At 41.8% G+C, this 12,960-nt stretch overlaps 2 protein-coding genes across 2 annotated transcripts; one reads left to right on the forward strand and one right to left on the reverse strand.

Annotated features, from left to right (window-relative positions):
* Positions 1 to 765: 765 nt before the first annotated feature.
* KLLN (killin, p53 regulated DNA replication inhibitor) lies at positions 766 to 4,820 on the reverse strand. Its single transcript, XM_087433005.1, is given in 4 exon segments — positions 766 to 3,521; positions 3,523 to 3,864; positions 3,867 to 4,177; positions 4,337 to 4,820. Coding segments are annotated over 4 exon segments (1,464 nt in total). The 3' UTR covers positions 766 to 3,194.
* MLDHR (mitochondrial lactate dehydrogenase regulator) lies at positions 4,518 to 5,118 on the forward strand. Its single transcript, XM_087432218.1, is given in 2 exon segments — positions 4,518 to 5,058; positions 5,060 to 5,118. Coding segments are annotated over 2 exon segments (294 nt in total). The 5' UTR covers positions 4,518 to 4,818; the 3' UTR covers positions 5,114 to 5,118.
* Positions 5,119 to 12,960: the final 7,842 nt, after the last annotated feature.

Raw genomic sequence — 12,960 nt, forward strand, 5'->3', positions numbered from 1 at the left:
CAGAATTGTGAGAAGATAAATGGTGGTTGTTCTTTTAAGCCACTAAGTTTATGGTGGTTTGTTATGCAGTAGATAATTGAAACAGTTATCAAATGTTAGGCTATTTTCTGTTGCTTTAACTTCATGGGCTGTGAAGAAGTTGCAACAGTGTCAAACAGTCAAAACTTGTCTTGTCATGTTAGGTGTTTTTTCTCACTCTCTAGTCCAAGTCACAGTTTCTGAGTGCCACTTGGACATAGCGATGCCTCATCTGCTCTGTGGTTCTCCCAGGAGCTCCCAGCCCAACGTTTATTTCTCTGAAAGTGATAATTTCATAACAGCACACATCTCTACTGAGATGTGAAAGGAGACATAGTGCCATCTGAAATAGCTACAGGAGAGATTAAGGACACAGAGCTTATAGACAATAATGGAAAATTCTCTTTTAGGATATAGTTACTTGTATGATCCATAGCAGTGCCTTCTGGAGAAATGTCATGGGCAAAATATCTTTATTTAAAAGAACAGCAATATTTGTAATTAGGATAAATGAAATAAGGGAAAAGCCTTTGGATCACTGGAAGAATGGGGTGGTTTAAATTCAAACCTATAGGGCCGGCCCCGTGGCTTAGCGGTTAAGTGCGTGCTCTCCGCTGCCGGCGGCCCGGGTTCGGATCCCGGGTGTGCACCGAGGCACCGCTCCTCCGGCCATGCTGAGGCCGCATCCCACGTACAGCAACTAGAAGGATGTGCAGCTATGGCAGACAGCTATGTACTGGGGCTTTGGGGGAAAAATAAATAAATAAAATCTTTAAAAAAAAAAAAAAAAAATTCAAACCTATAATTATTACATTTTTCTATTATGTATTATTTAAAAAGCAGTGGTTAAACAGATAAAAATAGAGAAGACTGCTTAAAAATTAAAGCCATTGATTTAGATCTGTATTTGAAAGGTCAGTGTGGGAGATGAGAAAGGCGCTATAGCAATCAGAGTGTTCAACAAAAGACATTTTAGCAGCAGGACCTACAAAGGACCCATCAAGTATATCACCCACATCAAGTTGCTGGTCATTTCACTTATCAAAGAAAATGAGAAAGGAATTTTCTTTGGATATTATGTGGGTATAGTAACCATACAGTTTTGGAATCAGCTGTTAGAAACTATAATTAAAGCTGGTTTATCATGTTCACTAATTATTCTATATAGTCAGTCTCCCTGAAGCTTTATATAATTCTCCATTTGTTACAAGCTTCTGTTTCTCCCTAGGACGTTCTAAATCTGGACACCTAAAGAACTGAAGTGTTTAGAAACCAATGCACAGTTGGCCGTCCATATCCACGGGTTTTGCATCTGCGGATTTAACCAACTGTGGATCGTGTATGTACTATGGTTACAATCACGGCTGGTTGAATCTGCGGATGCAGAATCTGCCAATACAGAAGGCCAACTAAGGGACTCCAGCATCTGCGGATTTTGGTATCCACTAGGGTTCCGGGAACCAGTCACCCCGTGGATACTGAGGGATGACTATTGTAATATCTTTGCAACTGAATTTGAAAAAAGTATTTTAAAAAACTTTCTGTACATTAGATAGTAGAGGTTTCAGCTCTACCACCTGGGTAAGCAGATCTCTTGAGTAGAAGGAAAAAGTGAAGAAAAATAAAAATTGAAAAAGGATACATCAGTATTTCCTTTAGGAACCTACTTAATGCTGGGAAGGGAAGGAAAGGAGGTTTTTATTCAGCAACTCCTAATAACCACCTGATATTGGTGTCAGGCTGGCCAAATATCTGCCAACATCGGTGAGCTTTTCATTCAACACTAGAGAGAAGTAGAGGAACCTAATGTTTAGAGTAGCAAAAAACTCATTTCCCATTTTCTTCCTTCAGCAGATGGAAGTGTTCATGGGCCAGTCTCGTATTCCAGCACTTTAGTGCTGGTGACGCACACCCTCTCTGCTCCAGAATAACTGTGCCCTGGGAATTGAAAAGGATCCTCTATCCTCATGCCTAACACAAACAGGGCAGGAATTAATCCATTTTCTTCCCCGGAAGTGGATTTCAGAACTTCTCAGATGCTGTCAGACTAACCCTCACATAGCGGAGGCTCCAGAGGAGGGGCAAAGTAGGGCAGTGCTAATAACATGGTTTCTGGGGGACAAGATCAGCAACCTGAGAAACAAACCTGGGACATTTTACCCCTCCCCAATCTACTTCCTTTCGTTTAACTTCATCTTCATTTTCCCTTTCCCCACCTAGCAATAGTTGACTCTCAACTGCGCACAGCTCAGATTCTTACCATGCAGTCTAGAGGAACACCTAGAAATCAGGGACTCCTTATCCTTGGTTATTTGTAAAATAAAGAAATCTCTAGCTCACACTAGCCTGTGTGGACAGGATTTTCATCTTTGGAAACCAAATGGAGGCCTTGCACCTGCTCTTTCCAGGTTGCTCTCTATTTCCTTTTCCACTTGTGGCCTTTGCCTCCCCCAAGCTGGCCAGGACCATGCACAAAACCAGCCTCCAGTACATATCAACACTGAAGATTCAGCAGGTTGCTAACTCCTGCAGAGCTCTTTTAAAAGTATGGTGTATATAAACGCAAAGTTTTACGGAGCCTCAGAGATCTCTAAGAACACTGTAAATACCCCTGGTTTAATTAGTAGTCTTGGAGTTAGGTAATGGCCTGTGGCTTCTAAGCTAGCTCTCTTGGGGTTTCTAGTCTTCAGGGGCTGCCTGGAACTATGATGTGCTCATATACAATCATCTTTCTCATAAACTGAATAAATCCTCCTCAGACCTTCCTAGGCACCTACTCACAATTACTGCAATACACATACAAATTGATTCCCATTCTCCCAGACCTGAAATACGACCCAGTGCCTCAGCCTAGGTCTCAACTCAGATACTTTTGGACTTAAATTGTCTCCCGGAGTTCTCTTCCCAGAGAAAAGAAAAGGAAGAAATTCCTAAATTGGTGTTGATTGATGCCCCTTCTGTCCAAGCAGAAAGTGGACAACTCGCTCTGCAACTGATCAATGTCGAGGTAAATGCGCTCCAGTTCTCAGCATTTCTGAACCAGTTCTCTCACGGGGATAGGTCAACCAATCGGTGCTGTAAGCAGACTTGACAGGTTTGTTCTGGGCTGACGGCCATTGACTGGGTTCTCCGACCAGAAAAGTCACTTGGCTGAGTCTACAGTAGGTGGGGCGCGCTCACCAGCTCAGGTGTAGTGACTGGAAGTTTGTTGCAACATCGGTGAATTCAAGCCGCGGGCTGCTGCAGGAGATACCCTTTTGCCCCGCGTAGCACAGCACCACCAAGTTTCGCCCTAAGCGGCAGGACACTATCGAGGGAGTTGCGCCAGACCCCCGGGCCCAGCCCCTTCTCCCACGGTTGGGAACGCGCAGTGTTAGCCGACTCAGAGCAAGGAGTGGAAGGTCTCGGCTTTGTAGCTTCTTCTGTGGGTAGCAGGCTAAGTATGGGACCAGCTTGGGAACTCTCGCTCGGTGGTCTGCAAGAATCAGCGGCGGCGGCCAGCGGTGCGGGGAGGCGGGGGCACGTGCTTGGATGTGGGTGCTTGTGTAACCAGCTCCCCAGGCGCCAGCCCCGACAGCGCTCCGGCGGAAGGCTCACCTGAGCCTGTTCTTCCGCCAAGACCCCGGAGGCTCTGGGGTCCCGCTGCCCGCACAAGGCGGGAGCACCCCGAGTGAAGGAAAAGAAGCACTTGCCTCTCGAGCTATCACAGGGGAATGGGAATTTGGAAAGTTCCCCAACTAGGAGCACACGTGACCGCCTCCTGAAAGTAGTTCCGACTGTGGCCCGTGTATCCCTCCACCTCCTTTTGAACCCTCCTAGGTCTCCTCGGCCCCGCCCACTCACAGGGGCTGCAGCTTCCTACCGTTCCGTACTTCACAGTCGGGCGCAGCAACCCGGGCTGCCAGCGTGCACGGCCCGGCTTGGGGAGCGCGGAACCTGGCCCCGGGGCGATCCACCCAGCCGGGTTTTCTTAGCGGCCCAAAAGGGGCGGGGCGAGGATAGCCTCTAAGGATCAAGCTGGAGTTCGACGCGGTGAACCGAACTGGAGCCCCGAAGGGAGAGATGCTGGGCTCCCCTAGGGGCAGATGTAGGGAGCCGCGGCGTGTATCCCATGCTTGGGGATCCGCTTTCAGTCCACTGGGATAGTTGTCCTTTGGGACTTAGATATTCAGGGGCTATACGCTCGGCTAGGAGCTTTCATTTTTAGGGCAAATGAACCGAATTAGGGGAAGCAGGAGGTGGGGCAGTGAAAGGGAGCCGGATGAGGTGATACACACTGGAGACACAATAGGGGGTTGTTCTTTGTGCTAAGACTGACACCTTGAGGACATGGGTGGGGGTGGGGGGAGAGGTGGAATTTCTCGGCAAAGGCTGCTGCAGTTAAATTCCTGCGAACGATTGTGATCCGACAGCGGTGCAAAAGGAGAGTGAGGCTGCAGGCCGTGCCAGGGAAATCTGGGGGTGGGGGCAGGGGGAGGGGTGTCCTCGCTGCAAGGACTGTCTCTGCGTTTCCCTGTACGCTGACCAGCGCAGTCACCTGGTCCTTTCCACCTGTGCACAGGTAACCTCAGACTCGAGTCAGTGACACTGCTTAACGCACCCGCCTCAGCTTTCACCTTCATTCCCCCCACACTTGCCCCACAACAGCCTACTCTGCCTCCGGCTGGGTTTCTGAGCAGAGGCCGAGGCTCAGCTCGTCCTCCCCGCCCTGCGTTGCTGCAGAAGCAGCCGCGGCAAGTGCAGCTACTGGCGGGCGCCTCGGAACAAGCCCAAGCCAGCCCCCGGACAGTCACACTGGGCATGCTCAGTGGCGCTTGCAGGTCGGGGGCTTGGCGCTCGCCCCCGGAGCTGTCGCTTCTGCCCGCTTCCTACCGCCACTACCCTGCCCAGCCCAGTTCTTCCCTACCCCGGCGGGGTCCCGTCCGCCTCCAGCCTCCCCTCGGGGTCCCGAGGCTCCCGGCGCGGCGGCGGAGGGGGCGGGCAGGCCGGCGAGCGGTGATGTGGCGGGACTCTTTGTGCACTGCGGCAGGATACGCGTTCGGGCGCCGGGACGCGGCTGCGCTCAGTTCTCTCCTCTCGGAAGCTGCAGCCATGATGGAAGTTTGAGAGTTGAGCCGCTGTGAGGCGAGGCCGGGCTCAGGCGAGGGAGATGAGAGACGGCGGCGGCCGCGGCCCAGAGCCCCTCTCAGCGCCTGTGAGCAGCCGCGGGGGCAGCGCCCTCGGGGAGCCGGCCGGCCGGCGGCGGCGGCAGCGGCGGTGTTTCTCGCCTCCTCTTCGTCTTCTCGTCTAACCGTGCAGCCTCTTTCTCGGCTTCTCCTGAAAGGGAAGGTGGAAGCCGTGGGCTCGGGCGGGAGCCGGCTGAGGCGCGGCGGCGGCACCTCCCGCTCCTGGAGCGGGGGGGAGAAGCGGCGGCGGCGGCGGCGGCCGCGGCGGCTGCAGCTCCGGGCAGGGGGTCGGAGTCGCCTGTCACCATTTCCAGGGCTGGGAACGCCGGAGAGTTGGTCTCTCCCCTTCTACTGCCTCCAACACGGCGGCGGCGGCGGCGGCACATCCAGGGACCCGGGCCGGTTTTAAACCTCCCCTCCGCCGCCGCCGCACCCCCCCTGGCCCGGGCTCCGGAGGCCGCCGGAGCAGGCAACCGTGCCGAGGATTATTCGTCTTCTGCCCATTCCGCTGCCGCCGCTGCCAGGCCTCTGGCTGCTGAGGAGAAGCAGGCCCAGTCGCTGCAACCATCCAGCAGCCGCCGCAGCAGCCATTACCCGGCTGCGGTCCAGAGCCAAGCGGCAGCAGAGCGAGGGGCATCAGCTACCGCCAAGTCCAGAGCCATTTCCATCCTGCAGAAGAAGCCCCGCCACCAGCAGCTTCTGCCATCTCTCTCCTCCTTTTTCTTCAGCCACAGGCTCCCAGACATGACAGCCATCATCAAAGAGATCGTTAGCAGAAACAAAAGGAGATATCAGGAGGATGGATTCGACTTAGACTTGACCTGTATCCATTTCTGCGGCTGCTCTTCTTTGCCTTTCTGTCACTCTCTTTTATAACGTGGGAGTAGACGGATGCGAAAAATTTCCATAGTTTGGGTGACTATAACATTTAACCCTGGTCGGATTTCTAGATCAGATATATCTTGTCTCTTTTGAATGCATTCAATCTAGGGCGTGTTCTGCTAGATGGAACTCTTGCCTGGTTGCAAGTGTCAAGGCACCGATTGCTTTCTTAGTCTACCTGTGGGGTCTCTTTCTAAGTGCTATTGTCCGTTAACACAGAGTACAGTACACTGGTAGTGGATTAGTGAGCTCGGTGATCCGGTCTACTAAATGAACAGAAAAGTAGGCGCTTTGAGATTGAGCATATTTCGATTAAATCTTGGCTTTAGGCCCTAGATCAAGGGTATAGATCAGATTAAAATGAAAATTAGTGTTGCACGTACGCATGTTGCATCAGAATCTTGCAGTGATTGTTTTTAGTTTCCTGGGTTGCATTGATAGATTCTTTTAAAATGTGAGTTGTGGAGTGATTTGCATAACTTTAAGAATCGGAATCATTTTCAGCCTATGTGGTGCTCATTTGAGGCAAAAGTAGGTTTGTGTGTTTAAACTAAGTTAATTACAACTTTGAACGGCATTTAGAAGTTTTGTAGTTTGAAATCAGTAGTGCCATAGTATACTTCGTAAGACGCTCTTATCAGATCTTGGTTAAATTTGCCTTTTTCTCTCCTGATGGGATGATGTAAGATAGGGCATGAAATTTGCAGTTCAGTAGCATTTTGTATTCAGTGCTCTTGTCATATATAATAGAAGGTAGAGTAAGTGGTTTTTGACCCCAGATGATAATGTGTAGGGTCAAGGGTATTGTGTATAGCAAATGGTGATTGCAGAGATTAAACTTCAGTTCTCACTTGAAATTGAAGTATTATTGTGATGCCAGAATTGCTGCTCACCTTATTTAGGTTTCAGGTCTTTTGACACCTTTGGGTATCCGTTAATTTTACTCTGACTTGTGTAGAATGTCAAGTATAACTTAGCAGCTAATAACCAGAAATTCTGGCAAGAGTGGATTAGTCCAGCTTCAGATTCTAGATATGTTAGCTGTTTTCATACAGTGTATTAAATTTACTGAGTCAGCTTGTTGAATAAGACAGAAACCCAAGAATTTTAACGGTGTATAGTTTTGGTTGTCTAAAAGTTAGGTCTTTGTACTTCAAAAGATAGTGGGTATCAAAGGCATTAACTTTGCAGTTTCAGGTATAATAAACTGGTTTTGATCAAGGATGAGGATAGAGCCCTCCTGTTCTGCAGAATGGAAAGTATCACAGGAATTGAGAGTTACTGGTAGGCCAGTGTATAAGGCATAAAAAACGGAATTAAGTTATTGGTCTGAGGTGACTGAAGCATTTTATTAAGGCCTCTATTAAAGCCAAAAATTTGGTGATGTGAATTGTAGCAGTGGACAATATTTAGTTAAAATTATGTAATTGTGTAAGTGTTAATATAGTATTTTTAATAAAAATTCTCTCAGCGAATATCAGTAAACATTTTGTTTAAACGTAGAGTGACACTAAAGTGTCTATATGTCTTGCTAAAAATTGTGGAGAAGATTTTTTTTGGAAGAAAATGTTTTGTATCTGAAGAGGTTTTATTCCTTTGGATTATGCAGCTGCACATAAATGTGCACAGCTAATTTTGCCTAAGTTTTTGTTTTGAAATGAAGAGGAAGGTTACTGAAGAAGGAGCTTTATAGTGCACAAAACTTAACAGTTTTCTGTTAAGTTAAAAAATAATATTTTAAAAGAATATTTGGAAATTTTGGAGTCTGCGTTAATTGAAAAACTTTACTGAGGCTGGACTTGACCCGCTTGCCTAGAAGATAATTAATTATGGAAAAACTCTTCTGATTTGTAACTTATTTCGAAAGCAGTCTATTATTGGTGTGAATTAATGACAATCATCTAGATATATAGGAACAAATTAATTAAATGTTTATTTAACTTTCTTTTGAAAGCCCTCATTGAAAAAAATTTCTAGAATGCTGTTTGGTAGACAGGTTGCTTTTAGTATTCAAAGTACATTTATGCTATTTTTACTCTACCCATTTGATTTAAAATTATCAAGGTTATAAGATTAAAATTGTTCTACCACGTTCTTAGAAATGTGAGCAATGAGGTGATTGTCAATTTTGCCTTTCATTTCGGAGTATATGTGCCTCTATACATGAATTTTATGTGACTTAAAACTTTCTCTAAAACTGTACTTGTAGTTATGGTATGCATAGAAAGCAGTATCAAATATTGCATCAAATGACTAATAACACTTAATTTCTAGAGTTGTGGTTTTATTGAGCCAAATGTTAATATGAAAAAAAATCACTTGGGAAAAAGTCAGTGAAGGGCTTGCTTTTTTGATAGTTGCACTTCCAATAATTTTGATATGCCACAGCACTTTGGTTTGCTTGGTTTCACTTTAGTGTTTTGTGTTTATTGTCAGGGGAGAAATTAAAATGGCCATTGAAGACTGTCTCTGGGAGGTTGTAGTATCTATTTCAGCAGCTAACCTGTTAAAAGTTAAATTCCTTAATGAAAGTAGCGATTGGAGTCTTTTTATCTGATAAAGAAAGATTAATGAAGTGATTTCTCTGAAGAAAATTGAGGACTATAATTCAGTTTTAAAATATTTTCACAAATTATTCTAAAAATCATTTGTTGGTGGGGTTTTATTCTTAATGTTAGTCTGGAAAGTAGTGCTGAACATGAGACTATAAAAATTTAGTGTCTTTAGATTTTGTGGAAACTTTAGGCTTCTGTTGTATTTTTATTATTTGTTTGCGTCTTTTCAAATATTAACCTTCATAGGGAATATTTTTAACTTGTAGAGAGTACAGTGACTATTGAAGTTAGCCGTATTATCTTGAGATTAGTGATTACTCAAATGACCATATTGTGAGCTTTTTAAAAAAAGGTTTTATTCGCAGTTTTTATTTTACACTGTTTTGTATATGCTAAGTTGTATTTCTTTCCTGAACATGACTGGGCCACCTAATTGCTTTATGATAATTTACAGACTCATTTTCATAAAGCTTATTCAAGAATAAAGCATATCTGAAAGGAGAGTAATTTACAGTTTATACGACTCAGTGTAAGGAAAAAGGAATTTTATTGCTGTCCGTTGCAAAAGTTTGCACAATAGTACAGTCATCAGTGCAGATTTACATTGCTTATAATATACTAAATAATACTCAGTGAATAAACATCATAAAATATGGTGAGACATAATCACCTTAATTTTAAATTTAGTTTTAGAAAGATAGTAGAGAAAGATGCGTTTGTATGTATTACCTTTTAGAATTTTATTTTAACAACATGAGAAAGGTAGCTGCTGATGTTTTAATATTTGTGTGGAACAATGTGTCTGCTTTTTCCTAATAACCACATAAAATATGCAGACCTCTAAAGGTTACAGAATTCCTTACTTTTTGGAAGTGAAGTCTTCAATTCTCATTTTCAAATGTTCTTATTTTGAAATTTGCCCCATATGCTATTTTATTTGGTGATAGCTTAATACTTTTTAATAATTTTTAAGCTACTTAAGAAGTAATCACTTCAGTGACTTTTAATGCAGGAGTATTTAGTATGGGAAAATCAGTTCACAGAGTTTAAACATTAATTCACTCTCAGTAAACATTCTAGCTTAAATTTTTACCTCAACCTTTTTAGTAAGACAGAAGCATAGGAGATGTTTTTGTATTAATATCGTATGCGAAATTGGAGTTTGTAAAGAGAAATTTAGAAGTGTACATGCAGTTTTTCATTTACTTGAAATGTTAGGCCTTGGCCGTACTGTAAGGATTTAGCTTCCAGAAGATATGTTATTAATGATAGTACAAGAAATTTATTTGATACCGTATTTTTTTCTTGTAGAGACCATTAGTTCTGAAGTTTTATTTCTATTTCATAGAACCCACACTCTATTCACCTTTTCTTCCTCCCTCCCCTCCTCTCTTTTTTGGTTAAACTTGATTTTAAGTAGTCAGTATTGGAGAATTCTTTTGTGGCCTGAATTCATTTGGAAAAGGTGTTAGAATTTGTTCTAAGGGTAGTGTCTTAAGACATTTGTTATCAGCTTGTGAGATTGAGGTCAGTAATGATTTCAGTAAATATTCAGTTCTGTTTTACAAGTGCTTTCTAGGAGGTAGCTTTGAAATTAATGCAGTTGCTGTCAGAGGTATCAGTAATGTTGAGGTTAGACTGAATAACCTTAAGTTGGTAAGGATTTGCTGAGCAAACTGATATCCTTAATTCTTTATATAAGCCATATTACTGCCACATGGGTTCTTTGCTAGGTGGTCAAAAGTGTTTTGGTTTGTAAATAATGATTCTCTTTGTAAGTATTGAATATATGCACTTGCTAATGTAAAATATTTTCATTTGTCAGGGAAGATGACACTGGTATATTGGATTTAACTATTCACCTATCTCCTAATTTTTTGAATTTTTTTCATTGATTACAGAAGCGGTATTAGCAATTTGGTTCTTCTAAAATAATTTGCAGTAGAATAAAAAAAGGCTGTTGGAAAATATTAATATAAGAAGAATAAATGTAATTTAGGGTTGAATTAATTTTGGATGGGAAGTTTTAATTTAGTTCAGTATAGTTAAGATAGATTCTCTTCATTTGCAGCAGTTTGCATTAAGAGAGGGGTAGACATCTTCAGGGTATTAGGTATACCTTTGTTGGTAGTGTTGAGAATATTGACAGATGGATACTGTGGCTGCATCTGCCATCAGAAGAATTTTCTTAACCTGTACATAGTGTGGAAAAGAAGACTGTTTCTGTCTTATATTTTAAATGGTTATACACTTAATTATCATCAGGAGTTATCACTTCAAATATGGACAGTGAATCTAACTTACAAGTATTTGAATACTCTGTGTATATATGTAAATAAATACAAAGTTAGCAAACTCATAATATTTCTTAAAAAAATGACCTTCCTTCTCTTTAAAGAAGAGATTACCTTGGTTGATATTGTTTTATAATTTTCAAATACCTTTAAATCTATTTTAAATTACATTAAAAGATTGAGTATTAGTTTTATCTGCACATTGTGTGTACATTGTTTCATTTTAGGGTGGCAGTGTAGGCTCTGAAGTCAGACTGCCTGTCTTGATATCTTGGCTCTGCCACTTAGTAACTGGATGACTTTTCATAGGTAAATTAACCTTTCTCAATCTATTTTATCTGTAAAATGGGGATATTGGTACCTCCCCACGTAAGGTTTATCTTGAAGAATAAATGAGATAGTATAAGTAATTCACTTAGCATAGTACCTGCCACATTGTAAATACTTAAATAGTAATGGCTGCTCTTAAAAATTATAATTTCAGATTACCCATGTATGAAAAATTATTTGTACTTTCATTTAAAGAGGAGCAGTGATTGTAATTGAATTTCCTCAGTTTTGGATATGATAGAATTTTGATTGGTTCAAGCTATGGGTGATTTTTAAAATAGGGGTATTCTTTTAGGAGCTCTGAGTGTAATGTGTCTGTGATTTTGCTGTTTCATCACAAATAGAATATAAATGTCTGCTCACTCATACCATTGACCAAAGAATAGTTAATCATGCTAAACAAAAAGTATTTGCTCTAAAATACTAAGGTAAGATGAAAACTTCCTATTATGGCATAACTAAGTAGAAGTTTTAAAAGAAAAATTTGTTACAGTATTAAATTTTCTGTCGTGTTAAAGGTAGGTCAACTAAAATGTCATGTATTTTTATTCACAAAGAATAATCTCTGCCTCAAATGAAAGAAACCTTGTAATGTGGGATACAGGAGTTATGTAAACTGTTTATCAATAAAGGTATATTTCTTAGCATTTCTTTTTAAGTTCAGATTTTTGGAGGAGTCATGCAATTTTGCATGCAAAGTTACATTTATTACAGTGTAATTTACACTTAATATAATCTGGCAATGCATTAATATAATATAGGAATTTAAATTTAGTGTTAAACCTTTGTTTAATTGTGTCCTATTTTTACATTTGATCAAGATTATTAGTATAATTTTTGGCCCTAGAAATGAGAAGAAAGAGCTGAAGGATTTTTTTCTTCATTCTTAACAAGTATGGGAAAGGATGGAATAAACTTGAGACCTGCCTAGTAAAGGCCATTACTTGTGTATAGGGATCATTCTTTTTTTTTCCTTTGCCTTTGCTGGTTTCCCAGCTGTATCACAGTACTCTCAATAGTGATACACTTGATTTCCAGTGAGTTTTTTGTGCTTGTTTATTTGTTTTGCGTTGCAAAATGAATGGTGCTCTGTCTAATTATATATGTGATTTTTACGTGTTTTGTTATGTGTTGTATAAACTAGCTGTATTTTTGGTCCAAGTCTAGGACCAAATTGTAGAATTGTAGAATTGAACTGTGCATTTTGACATCATCTGGGAAAATAGAATTGTCTAAAACTCTCTCACTTCCTCTCTCACTCTCTTTAATGCTACATGCACTTAGGTTTTTGCTTTATACCATTACCCCAAACTTATAGTTGATTTATATTATTAAAGCCATTCAGAATGGTTTCGGATTTTATTTCCTTTGATTTTTTAGATTTTCAATAAGGTTCTCTCTTCTTTAGTAGTAATTGCAAGGATTGCATTCTGCTAATTTTATATGTTTAAGATTTTTGATCTTTTGAAGAGGATATAATTTAAGATGTTATAAGCATTGCGATTTGAATCAGGTATTCTTTAAATGAGATGTATTCTTTTTGTTTTTGTTTTTGTGAGGGAGATAGCCCTGAGCTAACATCCATGCTAATCCTCCTCTTTTTGCTGAGGAAGACCTGCTCTGAGCTAACATCTATTGCCAATCCTCCTCGTTTTTTTTTTCCCCCCAAAGCTCCAGTAGATAGTTGTAATGTCATAGTTGCACATCCTTCTAGTT

The sequence above is a fragment of the Ceratotherium simum genome, chromosome 6 (genome assembly GCF_057802395.1).
Source record: "Ceratotherium simum simum isolate JZ-2026a chromosome 6, ASM5780239v1, whole genome shotgun sequence".
Classification (NCBI taxonomy): Eukaryota; Metazoa; Chordata; class Mammalia; order Perissodactyla; family Rhinocerotidae; genus Ceratotherium; species Ceratotherium simum.